Source organism: Cebus imitator, unplaced genomic scaffold, assembly GCF_001604975.1.
Source record: "Cebus imitator isolate Cc_AM_T3 unplaced genomic scaffold, Cebus_imitator-1.0 Scaffold8, whole genome shotgun sequence".
Taxonomy (NCBI): Eukaryota; Metazoa; Chordata; class Mammalia; order Primates; family Cebidae; genus Cebus; species Cebus imitator.
Genome location: NW_016107323.1, coordinates 11,900,193 through 11,922,848, shown reverse-complemented (window position 1 = coordinate 11,922,848; position 22,656 = coordinate 11,900,193). Strand labels below are relative to the sequence as shown.

Here is a 22,656-nt window from a genome sequence, read left to right as displayed (position 1 = left end):
GAAACCATTTCTGCTTTTACCTTATCAAATGTGTCTGCATTAAACAAGGTGTAAGCTTGCTAGCATTATTAGTAATATTACTGTCCCTGCCATGGTCAATGCTACCTCTCATTGAACACTTGGTGTGGATGGGCCCCGAGCAGGTGCTGCTCCTGTACCCTCAGGAAAATCCTGTAAGGATTTTCTGTGCCCTATTAAAACAAGGAAAACCGAGGCTCAGGACAGTGGTATCCTGGGCCCAAGGTTACCAGTGAGAACTGGCAGATGGGGCCTCCACTCCATGTCCAACTGACTCAAGTTAGTCTTAAGAGCCATGGGCTCTTTTGCCTCACCTGTAAGAGTGGAATGCGTCCCTCTGCAGTGGTGAGTGCCATCCCAGAGCTTACTCAACTCAGTACAACATTCTCCAAACAGCAAATTGGGCAGATACCATTCTCACCTCGCTTCATTTTTTCCACTTTTAAGCCAAGGTAGCTCTTCCCTCAACCAGAGGTGTGAGGAGGACAGGCAACAGCTACCAATTGAGGCTCGTGTGGGGTGGGTGACCTTCACAGTTTAACCACACACCTGCCATTTTTTGTGGGTTTCCCATGCTCAGATCAACATTGCTCTAAGCATCCGATGTGGACTGGGCCTTTGGCTAAAGATTGGTAGAAAGATTGGTAGACTGCCTTTCATAGAAAAAAAATTACTGATAAACAAAGGTACTTTTAGACTTGTCCCATGTAAAACAACCCACTGTTTACAAACCATTGTCCTTCTGATCACTGTCTGTACCAAAAATCAATGCATGTGTGTATGGATGTGTATTTTTACAACTGAGTTTGGGTTTCCCATTTTTTCATCTGTTTATTTCTTGTGAGAGTTGGGCTCAGCAGACAATTGTTAGGTTAACTCTTGTTAGTCCATTTAGTGCATTTATGAATAATCCAATTAGTTAATTATTATAAATACAATCATTTACTTATGAAAAATAATGTATGCTCATACAGAATTTAAAATATGCAAAAATGTATGAAGAAAACAAAATAAATATTTGTTCTCCTACCACTAGGAAATAGCCACTATTAAATATGTCTATGCATTTCTTTCCAATACAGTTTTGTACATCTATTTGTACACACACACACACACACACACAACAGGAGCCTAACGTGCATAAAATGTTACACTCTGATTTTAAAATAATGTATTTTCTTACATTATTAAAGCTCCTTTTGAATCATCATTTTGTTTATGGCTTCTTAATATTCTATCTTTAGGAAGTTCAGTGACTTTTTCAATCACTTTCTCATTTCAGGTATTTTGGCTCTTCTCTTCCTCATTATAAGTAAAATTGCAAGTCACTGACCAATTTAGGCTAGATTCTGCAAAAGAGGGTTATTGAGTCTGAAATTAAAGTCTGAAAGTATGAAAGTTATTGATATGTAATGGTATTGTTTTCTTGAAGGCTTATCAATTTTCATGCATAACAGTGTAAAAGCTAAAAAAAACTTTTTAAAAAGTTCATAATGAAACAGAATCTTTTGTTTTCACTTTGTTTTTTTCTGAATAATCAGGAAAAATAGTATATAAAGCATAAAAATAGTACATAAACACTTCAAATGTTCAAATAAATATGAAAATGGAGTAAACCCTGATTTTCCCCATTACACACCAGTAGACACACACTATGGGGCTGTTTGATATTAACAGATTATTTCTTTTCAATAAGAAACACAAATAGCAAGCCCGGCATGGTGGCTCATAACTGTAATCCCAGCACTTTGGGAGGCTGAGGCAGGTGGATTACCTGAGATCAGGAGTTCAAGACCAGTCTGGCCAACATGGTGAAACTCTGTCTCTACTAAAAATATAAGAATTAGCTGGGCAGGGTGGCAGGCACCTGTAATCCCAGTTACTTGGGAGGCTGAGGCAAGGGAATCACTTGAACATGGGAGGCAGAGGTTGCAGTGAGTGGAGATCATGCCATTGCACTCTAGCCTGGCAACAATAGTGAAACTCCATCTCAGAAAAAAATAAAAAGAAATGCAAATAGCATCCTGCTTCCAAAAAGAGCTCCGTGGTCCCCCAGGAACCCACACTAGGCTTCAGCTAGAGTGCCTATGTGCTGCCCTGCTGGCTATGCTGCCATTAGGAAGCCATGTGCTTTGAATCTGAGGGTCTTGCATTCATTTATTTATGGTCTCAAATGCAAAGTTGGGCAGGGCTATGGAAAAGGGTTCAGCCAAGACTCGCATGGGTACACTTGCAAGGTTCACCTCCTTCCTCAGCAGCAGAGCAGCCTTTTTGAGCTGCCACAGACACTCATACAGAACTATGGCAGAGAACAAAGTACTTGATTATACAACCATTGTTAGGGTTGGGCAATATGCCATCACTCAGATTTCTGCACAGCCACTCACCCTGGCTATGGAAAAAGCTGAAGTGACTAGACTCAGTCTGGTTTCTAGCTCCACGGACTTATGCACAAAATAGATCCAGTAATTTAAGCTGTAGCCCATGGTGCTGCTATCATTTTTCAGACTGTGAGTATATCAATCTTAACAGTCCCAGCTTGGGAATGCATATAAAAAGTACCTTATGTGTTACTATAAAATAGTAAATGATAAGGAGAAAAACAGTGTTTTCAAAACATGACATAATGGTTTACATGCAAAGCAAAGTACAGGTAAAAGCAAATGAGTCATAAACCAGAACCAAATGTAAATAGTTATCATTTCTCAGTTTTTCACTTCATTTGCATCAATTTAGCTGGTTATATAACTGTAATGAAACACTAAAATCACTAGACCTGCAGTTCTACAAAAACAGAAGCTTTGCAAACTTTCAATTTTCTATTTTCAATGACAGTTAATTCAACTGTTCAAAATACAGAAGTTAAACGAGGCAAAGAATGATAAATGATGCCTCACAATTGCCGAAATCTGATTACCCTGAGATAAGAGCTAGGCCAAATTCTACTTGTACAAATTTGTACCTAAGGAATGAGAGAGAGAGAAAGACAGAGAGAAAGACAGAGAGAGAGAGAGAGAGAGAGAGAGAGAGAGAGAGAGAGAGGAAGAAGAGAAAGAAAGAAAAAGAAAGGAAAGAAAAGAAAAGAAAAGAAAAGAAAGAAAGAAAGAAAGAAAGAAAGAAAGGACTCTAGATAAATGAATACTTCCATTTATTCCTCAAAAATATAACATAAACAAGGAAACAAAAAAGAATGCAAACAGATTCAGGATGCCATTTGCACTCAGGGGGAGAAATTAATAAAACAGTTCCATACTGAAAGAAAGACCAAAAGTCGACCCTCCATTTAAGAAGCTAATTTATGCACTCCTGAGTCCTCATATAAGTTAAGCAGCACAGAATATCACAGCAGGCATAGAACAACAGATCTTGAACCCTGCTGTGTTTGTTCAAGGAGGCAAGTTAAGCTATTCCTAACAGGAAACAAAACATGCGGTCGGGCTATTAAACAGGGATCATTTTGCCATACTGTGTGGCCCTGAATGCATCAATTGCTGCTCCAAACAGGATTAGAGATGTGGTTTGCTTTAACTATGGTTTTGTGAAAAATGCTTATGCCTACTCAGAATTCTCAGGCTGATACTAACTAATATGGTGTCAGGAAAGACAGAGCACCTAGGAAACCTTTAAGAAATTGTCTTTGGCAAATTCCAAAGTTGTATGGATGCAGCAGAAAATGAAGGGAAATGGTACCAGTGTCTGGACACATTAATCCACGTAAGCAGCCATGTTTGGAATTCCCAGAGGAGTATTTTTGACTTTAAACATTTAAGGCCCACTCTCCGTTGATTAAACCTATACTGATTAAATTCATCTTGCAGTGAATAACTGATGTTTAGCTCCTATAGACAGAACTTACATGAAGAAAAAATGAAGCTAGAAAAAAATGGACTATTTTGTTCAATATTTTGAACATATATTTGTAAATGGCTTTGAATAATTCTGCTATGTTATTATCATAAAATTGGATCTCTCAGACATTTTTGTAGAAGTAAAGAAGAATTTTAAAAAGGCAGAGCTTTCTTATACATGGACCTCCCTTCATTGTTGAATTCAGGGACAATCAATCCCTTGGAGAAACTGGTCCAATTTCCACCCAGAAGAATGAATTTGTAATGCCTTCAAAGTGTTGCGTCTGTATTGCTACATATTTTTTAGCCGAAGCTTCAGGACACTGCCTCCATATTTGGTAAAAATATTTCATATTTATTAGGTTCATCACCAGTTAGTGCCATTCCAATTTCATATCAAGGATTGAAATTTATAGAGTCTAGGAATTATCTTGGAGATGCTTAAGAATCATAGAAAAAATACATAATTTTTTTTCAAACTGTTGTTCTAAGAAATTGTCATAAAGAACTAGAAGAGAAGTTTTGGAAGACCCTTAAAATATTAGAAGCACGAAAACCATAACTTACAGACAACAATCATTAATGGCCGCTACACATAAGAGGGACACCCAAATGGGACATTTTTAGTTGCAGATCATCCAAGATATTAAAATAAATATGTTTACAGAGACATAACTATTTAAAATATTTATAGAGAAAATAGTTGCAGATGATACAAAGGCAGATTCCAACAAAAACACAGCACAAATGCAGACACCATATGGCCCAATGTATGCGCTCATGACCTCATGTGAAAAGCAGGCCAAAGCTAAAGCGGCTGGGGGTGCCTCTCTTTCACCCCTGGAATAACAAACTCAGGGGTTTGGAAAGAGCTCATTAGAATCACAGCCACAGATTAGTGAAATCTATGGGTAATGTCAAAGGCATTAGGAAGAAACCTCTCAAAACAATTATTTCTACAAGTCTTTGCTTTGTTGGGGTTTCAAGAGCAATCTCCATTTCCTTCTGACTACATATAGAAGGTGCAGTCAGTTCAACACCTAGTTTCTAATGAAATGGGGGGAGTGCCACATACCTGCTGGGCTCTTTTCTCCTCTCCCAATTATTCATTAGGCTTGAGTCAGAATCACAAAACACTGTGCAGAGGAAGCAGACCACCCCTCACACATGACTGCTCTCTTGATGTGCACTGAAGCACCAGGGGTTAAGTCAAGCCAAGTGGTAATGAGAACTCTACATTTTGAGGGTTTAGCATACGCCAGGCTCTGTGTGAGGAACAGGTAAGAGAAATAACTCTCAAAACAAAAGTGGAAAGTTAGCTTATCATTCTCCTTAAATAAATAAAAACACTTAGGCTTAGAGAGGTTAAGTAACTTATGCATGGTATCAAATGGGTGAAGGCTAAAATGGAACCACCTCATTCCTTTGCTGGTCAAGCAGCAAGACAGTAAATCTAAAGAAAGCTGACACTTTGAAGAATCTCAGCCTTCTAGCAAAGGCCTCTGCAAGTGTCACTGAGGTAATACTGGGGAATGGGTGGGAAAGAGTTGGGGGCAGGGATGCTGACACATCACCAGGTGGAGACTTGCAGCCTTTGGGAGGATGCCTGCAATCTGTAGCGCACCTCTCCCTCGACTCTTCTCACCCTCCAGCCTGGACACCCGAGGCTTATGTTCAAACTCCTTCTTCAAAGAGCTGAATTTCCCAGAAACTACCCACAAAGCGTTCTGAAACTATGTCGCATAGATCTCTTAATATTTTGTAAGGTAAGTGCCTTTCTCCATTTTAATAGAAAAAAAGACAATTTCTAGCCATGAGGAGCAGAAGGCAAGGCTATTCCTTTTCACATAGGGCTATAGAACAAGTCCCTTGGTATGTCTGACATAACTCAGAGACAGGAAAAAAAATTAGGAAGACAGCTGAGGCACCTTTCTTGACTTTGGACTTCATATGACCACAATAATATGCTCCACTTCACGGGGCATGTGATGTGAGTCAATGCATGATGATATAAGAAGTGAGTGCAATGAAGTGCTACTGAACAATTATATACCCAGCAACATTTGTTCTTACTATATTCTGTGTTGCTCTGTTTTGAACTTTGTTTAAAAATTCTATGGCTGGCTGGGTGCAGTGGCTCACGCCTGTAATCCCAATACTTTGGGAGGCCAAGGTGGGTAGATTCAACTGAGGTCAGGAGTTCAAGATCGGCCTGGCCAACCTGGTGAAACCCTGTCTCCATTAAAAATACAAAAATAAGCCGGGTACAGTGGTGCACGTCTGTAGTCCCAGCTACTCAGGAGGCTACGGCAGGAGAATCGTTTGAACCCAGGAGGTTGAGGCTGCAGTGAGCTGAGATCACACCCTTGCACTCCAGCCTGGGCGACACAGCAAGGCTCTGTCTCAAAAAATAAAATAAAATAAAATTCTATAGCTTATGGCACCTCCAATTCATGAAGCATCTTCTGTAACAGGAATACTTCGTATATGGATCAGTGGAAATTTGGTGAATAAATGCCAATAAATTGAGGCTAGCCCATTTTTAGGCACAGAATTTGTGAAGTCTATCAAAAAAATTCAAATGCAGGCAATTAAGAAAGCCTGTCCTATCAAAGACACTGAGCCTTCCAAACAATCTGGAATTCTGACCATTTATTTATCCTGGAAGCTGTTGTGAGTCTTGAATACTTTTAACCTTTAATGAAGTGTTCAGTCCTTTTGTGACGGCACTGAAGTTTAATCAAACATTACCGCAAGCCAAGTCACACACTAGCATGTCCTGCCTTGTTTAAATATCTCAAATACATTTGAGTAATTGTGTAATGATTTCTAGGCCTCTGGTTGTCCATATGGTCTGAACAGACTGTCTTTAGTAGAGCAGTTGTGCTCTCTCTCAGTGAGAAGGAACCAAAGGGGATGCTGTTTAAATTTCAGGGTGGCGCCCCACCTTAACTTTTGAAACAAAACATTTGGCCCCCAGAAATTTCTGTGTCTTCCAGAAGTCTTGCTTATGTTTGTGAAATACACAAGAACAATGCGGCAGGCACTGAGTGACATATTTTCTGACATAAATGTCCTTAAGGATACAATGACATGTTATGAGGGTGACACAGCAAAGCCATCACTGCAGCCACATGGAGTCTTTCTGGACAGAGAACATTCTAGATGGTGGAACTAGATCATCTCAGACAATGAGGACCAGTGAAAGGGTCTGGCCATTGGCAAGAAATCTGCTCTAGTGGTCTCTGGGATGATGAGGCCAACAAAGGAGCTGCCGATTTTTACAATTAATAAAATCCAAGAAGAGTTTTTGGAGATTTGGCTAGGAGCCCCAAATTTAAACTTGGTCACCATACCTTACGAATTATTCACATTATTTGTCTCCCTAAAAATTATTTCAGAGAAGGCCTGGAATGCTATGCTGGAAGGAATGTGCCAGACTTATTCTTGACCTATTTATTTGATAATTCTTAGAGAAACAGTTAGGCATGGATTCACCCCCCAATCATTGGCCACCACAGGGTCCTTTGGAGGGACTAACTCAGTAAAGGAGCAGTGGACAACTGAGTGGGCTGGCCTCTCTGTTCCTGCCCAACTTCAGGTTTCTGAAGCTGTGTGAAAAAAACCATTTCACTGGTCATGAACAGTGCCAAATGTACAACACCATGGAGGCATGCACGACTCGTGAGTTCTGGGGGTGACTGGAATGCAAAGAAAAGAATTTACCTTTTGTGCCTGAGGGAGCTGAAGGGGGAGAACAAAACAAAACACAACAAAAGAAAAAAGTCATTATATAAGAAGATTAATGGGAAAACTTCATTTTGTTTCCATTTGCCAGTTGAGAAACGAAAATGGCGAGAAGAGTGAAATAGAGGTAAAGCAAGTTATTTTTCAAAACAAAGTTACGGGGCTGATTATTTGACCTGCTTTCTGAATCTGTGGTATCAACAGATAATCTACGAGCTTTCCAGCATGTGTTTTGGGAATCACCACATCCAAAGCAGTAGGTAATCTCCCATAAAGCTGAAACTGAGGCTCTTCTGTCCAGTGATCTGAAGGGCACAATTCTATGACCCAGTTCCTTCTTCCTTTGACCAGCAGTTTTCAACTGGAGGAGGCCCATCTGAAGACATTTGGGGTTGTCACAACCGGCGGGAGAAAGGGAAGGGAGTGAGAGCTGTTGGCCTCTAGAGGGTAGGGGCCAAGGGATACTGTAGAACATCCTACAATGCACAGGACAGGGCCCCCACAAAAAGAAATTTCCCAGCCAACATATCCACAGTGCCAACCTTGAGAAACCCTGCTGTATATAAAGGTAAGACCATTAGAAAAATGCTCAGTTTTTAAAGTCAATTTTTCTTGCTTTGTAGCACATTAACTGTTCCCTTTACTGGTGGTTAAGGAAGTATGCACAAGGATTTGTGCATTTAAAGTAAAGCTGATGTTCTAAGAACAAGGAAAAGGCAGTCAGTCAATCCATAAAGTAAGACCATAACAGCTTTCCCAGTGGCACAGGCGAGGAACTGAAATTCACGAGTATGTGGAAAAAGATGAACATTTATGAGACATATTTGTCTATATTTCTGTGTTGAGAGTATTGGGCTGTGGTTTAATGCCACAGTATTATGACTGCCATTACAGCGTGCAGTGTTTTTGAAAAGCATTTTTCTAATCTGGAATGGAATTAACATTATCCATGTATTAAATACCCAATCTAAGAATTACATCATTACCAAGATTTACTTCCCATAATAGGGACTAACATTTATCGAGTGTGAGCTTGTCACCTGGCAGTGCGTTAAGTCCTTGCAGTATCCCATTAAATCACAGCAACCCAATGCTAGGTATCCCTATTTTTCAGATGAAAACTAAAATGAAACTTAAAGGTCAAGTAATTATACAATGTCTCATAGATAAAGACTCATAGTAGTGTGCTGCCTGGCTTTAGAACTTGCAAATTCAACTCAATTCACACATAAATAAAGACTGCAAACACTTGGGAATTGTGACAGCAGACTTGCTCTCTGTCTCTCTAGGGTTCAGGACATCAGAAGTGCTGGCAGATTAAATCGGACATCTTAAGGTCTCTACTTGAATCATTGGACTTTTCCATTCTTTTTACTCTGGTAAATTCTTTCTCTTCTGATGCACAAAGACCAGGCTCTCTTAATTCTGTCCTAAGCCCCTGCCCCTGTGGATGGAGCCCACAAAGAGTAGAACAAATAAGATGTTTTGGATCTCAGAGATGTCTCCAAAATGGTATTGAGAATGTCTATGAAAAGCAGATTCCAACTTCTCCAACACTCAATTTCCAACACTTTTATCTTAAACACGTCTCCCAATTTAAGAAGACAGAAATACAAGCATGTTTTCCTGATTCCTCCCTCCTAGTTATGGCTGAACTATTCATAAAGGAAGCTCATGAGCTCCTCCAGTGCTTTTCAAGAGTTCAGGAAAAAAATGGACCACAAGGTGAGAAACTGAGCCTAAAATGAGGAATCACTTTAAAAAAAGTTTCTCAAATATTAAATAACTTTTCACACAAGAGGAAAGAAACCTTGGATACATGAACACTGTGGAATGAAAAATGTATATTTTCTTAGGAAAGCGTTTATGCTGAATCACAGCTATGTCCTGTGAACACACGGGGCCATGCGTATGACAAACGTTTGATGGACTGCAAAATAAATACCAAAGTGAAGCCCTGCACTGGACTTTGCAGGTCTCTTTGACAGGAAAGCTGCCCTTTCTGTCCTTCTGTCTTTCTGTCTGTCTGTCTGTCTGTCTGTCTGTCTGTCGGTCTGCCTGTCTCTTTCTCTCTCTCTGTTTTATCTTTTTTGAGCAGGAAACAACTCTTTTTGACTCATCCATTTAGGCACATGGGAAGAAATCCTGGGAAGGAAAATGACAGACCAGGCCTTTGTGGTGATGTCCTCCGTTTAAGACTGCCCTCAACCTCTCCGCAAAACATATATTTCCCTCAAGAAATAACCTGGGAGAACAAAGGGCAACTTTCCTATTGGAGCTTTTAAATAGTGTAAATTACAGCTTGTGATGCCCTAACCAGGCTGGACCTCTCTGAAGTAGTCTCAGGGTAGAACAGTACACATTTAGATCAGATCCTCTGTGGCCACAGATGCTGCTGCTGCTGGGAGCTGGTTCCCCAATACATCATCACCCAGCATTCATGAATTGTGTGCAGGGCCCAGCCCTAGGGGCCAGACCAGCCAGTTACCTGGTCCACTTTGGCCTCTGGCTCAAGTCTTGAGGCACATGACTTCCCCCAGCCAGTGTGCTTCTCTGTAAAGTGGAATGATGGAGAGAGGCCTGGGGAATGGCCAGATCTTGGATAGCCACTAGGTTTTGCCTCAAGAACCAGCTCTGACTCATTAGCAATGGCTGAATGAAGGGCCATATTAAAAAGGATTCTGAAGTCACACCTGAGTTTCACTGGAAAGAATTATATAACCGGCCAGGTGTGGTGGCTCACACCTGTAATCCCAGTACCCTGGGAAGCCAAGGTGGGCAGATTGCTTGAGTCTAGGAGCTTGAGACCAGCCTGGGCAACATAGTGAAATTCCATCTCTATAAAAAATACAAAAACATTAGCTAGGGATGGTGGCACATGCCTGTATTCCCAGCTACTTGGGAGGCTGAGGTGGGAGGATCACCTGCGCCCAGGAGGTTGAGGCTGCAGTGAGTCCTGTCAGTGCTGCTGCACTCCAGCCTGGGTGACAGAGTGAGATGATGTCTCAAAAAAACAAAAACAAACAAACAAACAAACAAACAAAAGAATATTGTAACCAATTAGCAGCATTTGTTATAAACAAGAAATGGCAAAATATTTCCCTGGGCTGCTCCTCTGTAGTTCTAAGCACAACTTGAGTGACTACGTAATTCTTTCATTTAATGCCTTTCTGTCCTGCTCCAAGAGGGCAGAGAAGGCATCTTCCCCATATGTATGTGTGAAGTCCTCTAACCTGTGACTGGTACTTCCCTTGTTAAATAAGATACCTTATTACTAGGATATACCCAGAGTTGATGCCAGGGGAAGATAATCAGGGTAACTGCCTCAAATCCTTGAATCAACACCCCCCCACCACCATGTTAATCACCCAAGCTAATGGCCTTCAAGAGAAAAATATATCTGCTAGAGGAACAGATCTGAAACTCACATTGTCACAGCTTGGTATAGATGTCTGTCTATGACTAATTGTCTCAGTGACCCCTAGATATGCAAAAAACCAGCCTGGGCACTTCCCATCATGATCAGGCCCCAGACAAGGAGACATCTTTTCCTCAACACACTGGGGAGATGTTTTCTTCTTCAAAGCCACCTTGTTAGGCATTGCCAAGCGGCCTCTGCTTTCCTGGGTCTATTTCCTCATTTACTCCACGAGGGGTCTGGACAGGCAGCACTGGGTTTCTTCCTGGCCCACATCGCAGATTGTAAGCTTCAATGTATAACTGAATCCATCCTCAAGTCGTTTTTCCAAAAGGAGGGTAAAGAAACAAGTGATGGTGTGCTGTGGGTTGACACACTCCTAAGGAGAAGCTGGGTGCAGGGTACGCTTCAGGTGACACGTCACATTCAAACATGAAAAGATGGAGAATGTATCATTCAGAAGGGAATGAAGGAGAGCAAATGATGAAGATGAAGGTGACAGCAATAACAGAAATAGTCGCTGTTGACTGGACTTTTCCCATAGCCAGGTGGCTAAATGCTTTATCAGTTTTAGCTCTTTTGCTTTTTATAGTGAATCTCTGGATGAGATATTAGTATCTTCTCAATTTATAGGTGAGGAAACAGACAATACTTAGAATGGTTAAGTAGCTCCCCAAGGTCATCTAGTCAGGAAATGTTCCTGTTGAAAGTCAAGGACAAGGCTCTGGGTGGCCCCATGTCTGTCCCAACCAGTGCTGCTTCTCACACAAGCACACAGTAGCAGCACAAACCCACACCCCTGGAGGGCCTGTGGACCTCGTGGGCCCTTCCATCTGGGCGTCACCCATAAGAGAAAGCAGGGATGAGACATCCTGGCATCACTCCTTATGGAAGAGTCTAGATGGAGGACAGAGAACCCAGCCATCATGGTTTTCAACTTGTGGTGTACGACAGATGGTGCAGCATGAAGATTGTCCGTGCCCAGTCACAGACATTCGTTCTGTTCTGTCATCCCGGAGCTCATCCTCAGACCCCGCCACACTTGCCTGGCAAACACCTGTTTCTCTGGTCAGTTGTCTCTGTCTCAAAGAAGACTCGTTTACCCTCTCTATGCTCCTTTCACAGGCCTTCATAGTACCACACACCTGCTGTGGGTAGCAGTTACTGTCACACTGCTTGTCTTTTTTGGTATCAGAAACCCCAATTTTAGCCAAGCTCAGCTAAATGACTCTGTTAAGGATAAAGGCGGTTAAGTGGGTTCAGTCATGGCCAATGACATATGCATGGATGTGGCTTTTCCAAATGGTGTCTTTCAAAGCACTCCCTCAGCTGTGCTCAGTGGCTCATGCCTGTAATCCCAGAACTTTGGGAGGCCGAGGTGGGTGGATCCCTGAGGTCAGGAGTTCAAGACCAGCCTGATCAACATAGAGAAACCTCATCTCTACTAAAAATACAAAATTAGCTGGGCATGATGGTGCATGCCTGTAATCCCAGCTACTTAGGAGGCCGAGGCAGGAGAATCACTTGAACCCGGGAGGCAGAGGTTGTGGTGAGACAAGATCATGCCATTGTACTCCAGCCTAGGCAATAAGAGTGAAACTCTATCTCAAAAAAAGAAAAAAGACTTTCTCCATCCTGCTGCCAGGAAGGTGAACGTGATGGCTAGAGCTCTAGCAGTCAGTCTGGCCCATGAGGTGATCCTAAGACTAATAGCCATGTACTAGGATGTGCATGTGAGGATAGCAGTAATGACAGGCGACTATGATAGCTGTGACATGCTATCCACCATTCGAAGTGCTTTATCTATATTACTTACTGAAAACTCATCAGTAATCTCATTAGGTAAGTTCCATTATTAACCCAGTTCTACAGATGGTGAAACTATAAGGTCACAAAGCCAGGGAGCAACAAAGACAACTTGAGAAGGGAGGCTGGGGAGGAGGTTGTTGAATGGCCTAGATAAGAACTGATGGAGGCCAGGTACAGTGGCTCACGCCTGTGGTCCCAGCACTTTGGGAGGCTGATGTGGGCAGATCACCTGAGGTCAGGAGTTCAAGACCAGCCTGGCCAACATGGTGAAACCCTGTCTCTACTAAAAATACACAATAAAAAATTAGCTGGGCATGGTGGCGTGTGCCTGTAATCCCAGCTACTTGGGAGGCTGAAGCAAAAGAATCACTTGGATCCAGGAGGCAGAGGTTGCAGTGAGCCAAGATCACGCCACTGTACTCCAGCCTGGGTGGCACAGTGAGATGCCATCTCAAAAAACAAAACAAAAAAAGAACTTAGGGAGAAGAGGATTAGCATGCTGGTGTTAGAGGCAGCAGGCAACAGTCTGACCCGAGGCAGAGCTGAGAATCGAGATGGTAGCCTGGATGATAACAGGAGAGGAGAGACATCAAATATGCAGCCAAGGCTTTGGCCTTGATAAATGCAAAGATGGAGCTGCTGTTTACTGAGAAGGTGACTACGGGAGAGGCATACTGACAAGATGAGTATGGGAGAAGCATAGTTGAGGAAAAGCACCAAGAGTTCAGTTTTGTCTAAAATTAAGAAAAGTTCAAGATGCCCCATAGGCTTGCAGGCAGAGATGGACGGTAGACAGCTGGAAATATGAAGCTCACGTCCAGGGAGGACGCCTGAGCTTGGTTACTGTCTGCATGCAGATGAGGTTACCGAAGTGCTGAGTCAGGGCAGAGGAGAGCTGGAGCCCGGACCTCAATCACGGACATCCCACCAGGGAGAGCCCAGGTGATGAGGTCGGGCCAGCGCAGGAAGCCTGTGAGGAACAACAGGTGAGGCACAAGGAGATCTGAGGAAGAGCTCTGAGGCCCCGATAAAGGCATTTCAAGAAGGGACAGTTCCTGCACCAAGCAGAGGAACGTGTTTTTGTTTTCACTCTCCTAATTCACTTCATTTCTACCTCAATTTCACACAGAGCCATGGGAGTGACTGAGAGGCCATCCACTGCTCTAGCTCAATGAAGTTCCAAACTTGAGTGGACTACTTTTCAAACATTAAACTCCAGTTAAAGATCTATTGATCAAAACAACACATTTCACTATGAAATATGTAAAGACCAAATAGGAAACAAAGTATTTTCCTGCCAACTGTGTAAAACAAAAAATGCCTGGCCTACATATGTTTATTCCATTTGTAAAACTGGCCCTTTGCCTCGGGCCTCATGAATGAATGATCAATCCCTGCTTGCTGCTAAGGTTCCATGTGTTCATTTTTTTCCTTGTGGATGCTGCATGTATAATCTTCCATTCGTCTTCACTAAGCAACGTAGATAAAGAGCCCGACTCTGCTATAGAGCAAAGACAGTTCTGTTAGCTGGCTCAAACTCTAAAACCGATGCCAAGGGGTCTCTGATGAGCTCAGATTTGGCACTGCGGGTTCTGTCTCACATCCATCCACTTCTGCCACCCCACGCCAAGCCACCACTGCTGCTCCTCTGGTCTTTCAAGGTTCACTCCTGCCCTCCAATCCTTCCTTTACACGGCACCCAGAATGGTCTGAAAGTATAAGCCTGGTACTTAGCCAGCCTGTCCTTCAAGTCCCACTTACTTTACAGCCTTTGTGGGCTCTTTCCTCTGATTGGTTAATGCTCTGTCCCTACAAATCTGTGTCAATTCTCTGACTACCCCACCTCCCTGCCTCACCGATTCCCTACCCATCCTGTCAGATCTCAGCTCTGAGGGCACCTCTTCTGGCAGGTGTTATTCTCTCTACCTAAAGTGTCTTTCTATCATATCATCTTGTTTATTCCTGTCTTAGCATTTGTCGCACTCTGTAATCTTCCTGTTTACTTGTTTAGGTGTTGTGATGACCTCTCCATATAATATTCACTAAGAGAATGTATCTATCTTATTCATTGTTGTATTCCTAAGGACTAGACCTGTTCCTGGCCCTTGGTAAGAATTAAGTGCATATTTGTTGAAGAGAAGGAAGGAGATAAAAAAGGAAATGGGAAAGAAAGAAAAAATATCAAGGAGGGAGGGAGATTAAAAAGAAAAAAGGAAGGGGGGAGAGAGGAAAGATGAAAGGGAGGGAGAAAGAGAGGAAGAAAGAAGGAAAGAAGGGAGGGAGGGAAGAAAGTAGGGAGGGAGGGGGAAAAGGAAGGAAGGAAGGAAGGAAGGAAGGAAGGAAGGAAGGAAGGAAAGAAGGAAGGAAGGAAGGAAGGGGAGGAAGAGAAGGAAGGAAGGAAAGAAAGGAGAGAAAGAAAGAGAGAAAAGAGAACAAAAGAAAAGGAAGAAGAAGGAAGGAAGGAAGGAAGGAAGGAAGAAAGAAATAGAAAGAAAGAAAGAAAGAAAGAAAGAGAAAGGAAGAGAGAAAGAAGCAATGAAAGAAGGAGGGCGTTGGAGCTTGGTAGACCTGCTTTCAAATACTACCTCTACCACTTACTAGCCATAAGAACCTGGATAACAATATAGCACCTCTAAGCTCTAGATTTCTCATCTGTAAAACAGTAGTAATAACATTATTTCATGAGATTAATCAGAGGATTAAATGAGCTAATGCATAGTCTTTAGAAAAACAAACAGCCCATAACCGTGGCTGTTTTTATCCCTTGACTTTGTAGCCTTCACAGTATTTAGGGCTGGCTCCAATCTGATAGCATATGAGAGGTTACAGTAATCACCAGCCTCATGGTCCACAGATGACCCTGCAGACCTGATATCAGAACCCCTCTCACTGAGTCACTGCTACATCACAGTGGGTTAGTGAAGAAATGACAGGGTCTGAGCAAGGTACATTAGGCAGAGTGTGAATCCTACCTCGAACAACAGTGTTATTACTACAATTTGACAGATGAGAAATCTAGAACACTTGTCTCTTTACGTTGATCATCTAACCCCTTTCCTTAAGAATGTCCCATGCTCTGGGTAAGAGGCCAAGCCCCATGATGTGGACATTGCACAGGCCTAAGCCATCAATTCCTCACTTTCCCTTGGCCACAGCAATTGGCTCAGGGTAGACTTGTGACCTAATCTAGGCTAAGCAAGACTTTTCCATTATACTCGTCTTCCATTTTCCCTGTGCTAGCTTTCTCCCTAGAGAAAGGAATCTGGGAGGAAAGACTGGCACTAGAATCTGGGAAGAAAGACCTAGAACTAGTACTGTGGATAGACCATCAAATAGGCCTGAGAGTGAAGCCAACACCAGGGAGGGCATGGCAGTGAGACAGCAGAGCTCAGCCCCTATGCTGTCATCTGACCCCACATCCATCCATGGGACCTAGCTTCTAGTGCCTTCCAGCTCAGTACAAGCTATTGGAACATCCTGAGTGAACTGAGTTTTTCTTGTTATTTTCGTAGAAACTTGCAGCTGGCCATCTCTAGGTACATACCATGGCAGATCACAACTAGATTTTACTTGTACAAATAAAGGGATTCAACAAAATATTTCCATAACTGCTCAGCTTCAAAGATACTGAGGAGTAATTTCCTCAAAAGATTTCCAACGCTATGCATAACATTTCCTTACAAACACATGGGGAATCATGTTTCTCCAAAGTCTAGAAGCTATTCTCGTCTTTATAATAATACTGGATAGGTCAGGGAGACAAAAGGTATGTCTCTGAATATTATTCTCCTTGGAATCTTCTGCACTCCTTACCCCGGCTTTCCCATGAGTGCCAGTCTGCTACTTCCTTTACTCCATATTCCTTCTCTTGCTCCTTAAATGTGGGCACCTGTGGGTTACTCCATAATCCCTAATGGAGTGACCTCCCCCAGGTACATCGTTTCAGCTAATGCCTTGTCATTATGGTGATGATGAAGGAGGAGGAGAAGGAAAGAGTAGAAATACAGGTAAAGATAACCCTGAAGAGGGGAAGATAAGATAAAAACAGGGTCAATAAAAGCAAACAAATATAGCTGACCTTACTACTTTAAAACCATTCATGTTTCGTTCTATTTTTGCCCCCTGTCAGTAAGTCCTCCAAACTTTGTTGGAAAGATTTATGGGGAAAATGGTATCTACATATTCCAAATTTTCTTGCTTTTATGAATTTGGGTATTATCTTAACAGGCCATATATAATTTAATAATGACTTCTCACTCTCTACTTTGAGGTATGAATGGGACTTAATTTCTTTTTTTCAACAGTATGTTTAAAAGCAAGAAAAAGACAAACAGGCCCTTCTTGGCAATGCATACACTTCCCTATGTGTTTCTTTTAAAAAAATCACACAAATAATGCTGTTTTTTTTGCAGAAAATTAGATACAAAAGGCCAAAAAAAGACATTTAAAGTTCTCTATGACACTAATATCCATTATTGATCACAACATCATGTTAAATGACTTTATGGTATTTAAATTATTTGAATATGTAGTAAGTTACTTATTGAATTCCTTATTATTAGAGATCTAGGCTGTCACTCACATGAATGACACTGTAATGGACATCCTTGAAGTCAAATTGTTAAACACCCTCTCAACTTTTCAAGAAGGTGAATTATTGGTCAAAGGGTATTGCATATTTCAGTTCAAATACTCTCAAGAAAAGCTGTCCGAAGTTACACTCTGACCAAGATTCTCTCTGATGTTCACTGTACCACCCCCAAGCCAACACTATGTATTATCATCTTTAAAGATATTCCAGGCCAGGCACAGCAGCTCACGCCTGTAATCCCAGCCCATTGGGAGGCCGACAAGGGCAGATCATTTGAAATCAGGAGTTTGAGACTACCCTGGTCAACCTGGTGAAACCCCATCACTACTAAAAAAATACAAAAATCAGCTCTGCATGGCAGTGGGTGCCTGTAGTCCCAGCTACTCAGGAGGCTGCGGCACAGGAATCTCTTCAGCCTGGGAGGCAGATATTGCAGTGAGCTGAGCGCACCACTGCACTCCAGCCTGGGTGACAGAATGAGACTCTGTCAAAAAAAAAAAAAAAAAGATATTCCAGTGATTTAAAAATACAGATTATCTGGATAAGGCTTTCCCAGGGTCCAAATGAATTAAAGACATAAACAATATTAAGCTTCAAAATTCCTGAATGGCCAAGTGGCTAGCTTCGCTGCAGGTCTACGGAGAACAGCACACTGTCCAGCACACCAGATTAGTTAGCAGCAATATGGACTGATCGCTGAAGGTCAGGTTTTCAAACTTAATTTTGAATGAAAAGATCTGGGGTTTTTGTTCTAGCAGTACAGCCCTGCCTAGATGAAAGGCAAGCCTGCATAAATTATTCACTTGATGGCAGACATTTTTTGAGAGGCTGAAAAATGTAGATTATTAATGGGCAGACCAGAAGAAGTCTCACGTTACATATAGCTGAGGAGTATCAGCGGAGGGAAGGCCCCAGACATTTTGCTCATTACAATGTTCTGAAAATTCTCACAATAAGAAGTCATTTCTCATCAGGCTTGCACTCTGTATTGTATCTGAAAAATAAGGTTCCAATTAAAATTGTCATTATTCAGCCTTATTTTGGGTGATCATCCAGCTGAAAAGTGATCTGAATGGGAGTTCTGGCAATGCGGGGGAGCTGGAAGTTCTGCCAGTTCTCTGTGAGAATGCGGACTGGTAGAACCAAATGGAAATGTGGCAAAGTCCGGATAAAACTACAATGAAGACGCATTTGTATTTCCTTCTTGAAAATTATATTGGTCCCCATGGCAGTCAAGGGTCTAACACCATAAAGGGATTCATGGAAGGCAGCGGTGTGGATTAAGGAGGGTCTGAGATGGAAGGAAGCTCCTTTCTGCAGCATTCATTTTGGAAATATCCAAACAGGATGCAAAGCCACTCAGACCTTCTCCTGAACTCCCACCCTACCAGTGTCACTTTTCAACATTGTGACTGCTTCCAGTTGGATACTCTAAGCTGCTGGTTTTAATTAAAACCTAATTTGCAAAACTGTTTCATAATTTATGCATGTCATGAAATTCCTCTGAGACAGTGAGCTCAGAGCCAACGCAGGTCCATATAAGGAAACACTATGCGGAGAAGGTTAGGGGAGGAAAGGGACACAGGAAGGGAAGTACCAATGGGGGCGCAGTAGAGGAAGGTACAGATACTTCCCTTCAGCCTCCCATCACCTGGCTTTCCAGCCACCCAGGACAGACACGGGCTTTGCTGTCTGAAGCAGAGAGCCACAGAGAACCAAAGAGTCAATAATGACCAGAATGGTCCTTCAAGGAAAACCTCACTGGGGGAGATGGGAGCCAAAGAACTTGAAACTCTCCAAAAAGATGAAAGGGTTTCCATACTCCCTACAAAAGTCAGCATGAAAATCCCTCAGAAGAAAATTAGTGAAAACTCAAGTGTTTGCAATGAAGCCACGACTTCACTCAACAGATGTCTTCAAGAGAGAATTTGCAGAGATCTGACCAACTGCTGAACCACAAAGAGATCTGTGTAGCAACTTAACTAGAAATACTGGGCCCCCAAGAATGACAAACAGAAAGAACTTTCCCCAACACATACACTTTGTTCATTGTAAAGTGAACAAAATCTTCAGTCATCCTCCATGTCTGCAATGGAAAGAGTATGTGAACAGTTTTTGTCATAGCAAAAAATATCGAAGGGCCAGAATCAAGGTAAATATGCAGTCTACATACAATGCAAGAGGCACAATGCTGGTGCCATATTTTTCAGCCGCAGACCTGGTCTATGACACAAAAACAACTGTTAGCCTGAAATAAGTACAACTCCAGGCATTTCTGCTATGATGTGATACGTATTAGTGAGAAACCTCACCTTCTGTAAAACTGCACACTAAAAATAACAAAACTTCCAGGGAAAAATATGATTAGGACAGGCAGCTCCAACTCTTAGAAACTTGGTAACCAGAACACCAAACAAAAACAATAGCAACGTTCATAAACGATTAACACAATTAAAATGACATGTAAAGTTTTTTATTGAAAACTTAAATTATAATTTTTTAAAGGAGTTAATAACTTGAAGGCAGGAGGTTAAGGGAAAAGTTGAGGCAGTTGACTAATGGAGCAAGGGCAAAAGGCTCAGGACCTGGATGAAACAAACAGGAAGCACGTCCAAGATGCAACATGTGACCAGCTGGAGCCCAGAAGAAAAGATTTAAGTGAAAAACTCTCACGTGCTGAAATGCGCTTCTCTGCAGGCTGCTGCTCGCTACTGCGTTGGGGTACTCTGCTTTCACCTGTTGCTTCCTCAGTGGTGCAAAACTCTAGTAGCCCAGGAAAAATGCCATATGACCTAAAGAGATTCTGTCTTATAATAACATCATTCTCTATTTACCAATTATGTGGGAGCTAATTGACATTACAAAAACATATGCCACTTTAGTCTATTCCAGTGTAAATTTACCAATGTCTGCCTTCAAGACAGACAGCATCATTTAGCAACTCACAAGTGGTCCAATGATAACAGTCCATTTTCTAGGGTCACTTGAAAGATCACCTTAAAGAATCCCATGTTAGAAAGCTAGCTGCTCTACCTAAATGGCTTAAGGGTATAATTCAGAAGACAGCTCTGGAGAAGAATTTCCAGAAGAATGGATTCCCTGTTGCTCATGAAAACAGCTGATGAAATGATGCCTTCATGGAGCTCCGCAGTTGCAATGACGATTATGTCTATCCCTATCTCTATCTAAACTCAAAGATTCAATTAGGTCCTTCCATTTCCTTGCTCCTGTGAAAAATGTAATAAGCTATTAAATAAAAGTAAGTGACTATGTAGCTCTGTTATCCATGAAGTCTGTGTCTCACAGAAGTGAACACAGTAAACAGCCAGTCCAGAGTAGAGGTGTGAGCTGTAATGTGAGCTATGGGAGACAATCCTGTTAGATGCTCCTGATTAGAGAATCCCTCAGGGAACTCTCAGCTCTATGATTCTAGTCTGTGAAGAATGCCCTGATTCTAGTCTAAGTAAAGGTCTTGTCTTGGGAAAATCTATGAACAGTTCCTTCTCTTACATGTTGTTTTGACCTTGGCCCATCATTAAATATATTTTATGTTCACTGGGTCAGAGGAAGAACTACCAAAGCCGTGTGTTGCATGATATTAGTTCTCTTTGTGCACACAAGCACTTCTCAAGTCAAGACTGGATCCAGTAACTAACAATGAGAACTCACACATGCTGAGTGCTTACTCAAAGGCAAGCCAGGTACTAAAGGATCTGAATGCATCCTCATAGAAAGCCGCCTAAGAACTCTAGGGTTCAAGTATGATCATCTTCACTCTGCAGATGAGGACACTTGAGATTGACTCCAAACGCTGTTTTTTGGCCTGTTAGTATAAACTAGTCAAATAGTCTGGCTGGACTTTTCCTAAAAACTTAATCTGTTAATGGATAATGAAGGGAATATGAGGTAAAAATAAAAACCAACTGGTCTGCTTGCCAGTAGACTAGCAAAGAGCTTTGTTCTCCACTCAAGCCTGTTGACATACTGACTACCACACCATTTCAGGCTTATTTTGGTTCTGTGTAAAAGGGAGGTCTGTTAATATGCTGGGATTGCTGATTCTCTCAAACTACATTTTACTCCCCAGTCCCCAAGTCTGGGGTTTGGCAATCTTCGAGCACACTTTACCAAACACATGTTTCTATAATTTTGAAATCTATGTGTATTTTCAGTGGAATTTTTCATGCTGTTGATTAATTTACAATTAAATCATGAAATAGAGTAACTCTTATCAAATACTGGTATTTCTTAGTGCCTTTTTGCAAGTCAATGGGAGTTTTTTCTCTTAGCATAGAAAGTCAGGTCTTATCAGTGGCTCTTGGGTCCAAACCTCAAAGAGGCAGATTTGCTTCTGAAGTTCACATCTAAAAACTAGAGAAATTCAAATGCCAATTGGATTTTCAATAACTGAGCAACAAAATGCTTGCTTTTGAGTGAAAGATATGTCATGCCCAAAGCTTAAAAACAAGCTTTATAAGGGCCAAGGTGACACATAAGTTGACGACTACAATGAAACTCAATATTCCTTTAAAATAGGCAACATCCAGACACTCATAAACATAATGCCCACCACCACAATGTCATTATTCTCATCACCTGTTCAACAATTACTATATATATAGAAATACCTAATGTAGATGTCAGGGCAATGGATGCAGCAAACCACCAGCATGGCACTGTATGCCATGTATGCCAATCTGCACATGTATGCCAGAACTTAAAGTATAACAAAAAAGAAAGAAAGAAAGAAAGAAACAGGAAAATGTGACCCATAAGTGGTAAAACAATCAATAGGTAACATATACACAGAAATGATAACATTCACAAACACAGACTTTAACTGTTGAAATATAATAGAAGATTTTTAAAAACACATGAACACAATAAAGGAATAAATAAAAATTAAAAGCCAAATCCAAACCCAATGGAAAGCAAAACCAAATAGAACTCCTAAAGTTTAACAATACAATACTTAAAAATTTTTAAAAGTCACTGTATGGTTTTAACAACAGATTAAACATGACAGAAGAAGTAATCAGTGAATCTGAAGACACAGCAATAGAAACAATAAGAAATGAAGCACATAGAGAAAAAAAAGTTGAAAAATAACTTCAGTAATCAGTAGGATGATACCAAGCAGATGAATAAATGTGCAATTGAAAGTCCAGGATGGTTTTGGAGCAGTGAAAGAACAAATAAAATATCTGAAGAATTAATGACTAAAT

General features: G+C 41.5%; 1 protein-coding gene across 2 annotated transcripts in view; it reads right to left on the bottom strand.

Annotated features, from left to right (window-relative positions):
* The window catches only part of LOC108314525 (voltage-dependent calcium channel subunit alpha-2/delta-3), an 823,636-nt gene that overhangs the window by 258,387 nt on the left and 542,593 nt on the right, over nucleotides 1-22,656 (bottom strand). Inside the window, exon 13 of one of the 2 annotated variants that reach the window (XM_017543458.2) lies at nucleotides 7,593-7,610. The exons of the other annotated variant lie outside the window; for it this stretch is intronic. Coding sequence (XP_017398947.2) covers nucleotides 7,593-7,610 — 18 coding nt within the window. The remainder of the gene's footprint in view (nucleotides 1-7,592; nucleotides 7,611-22,656) is intronic. 2 annotated transcript variants of the gene reach the window in all.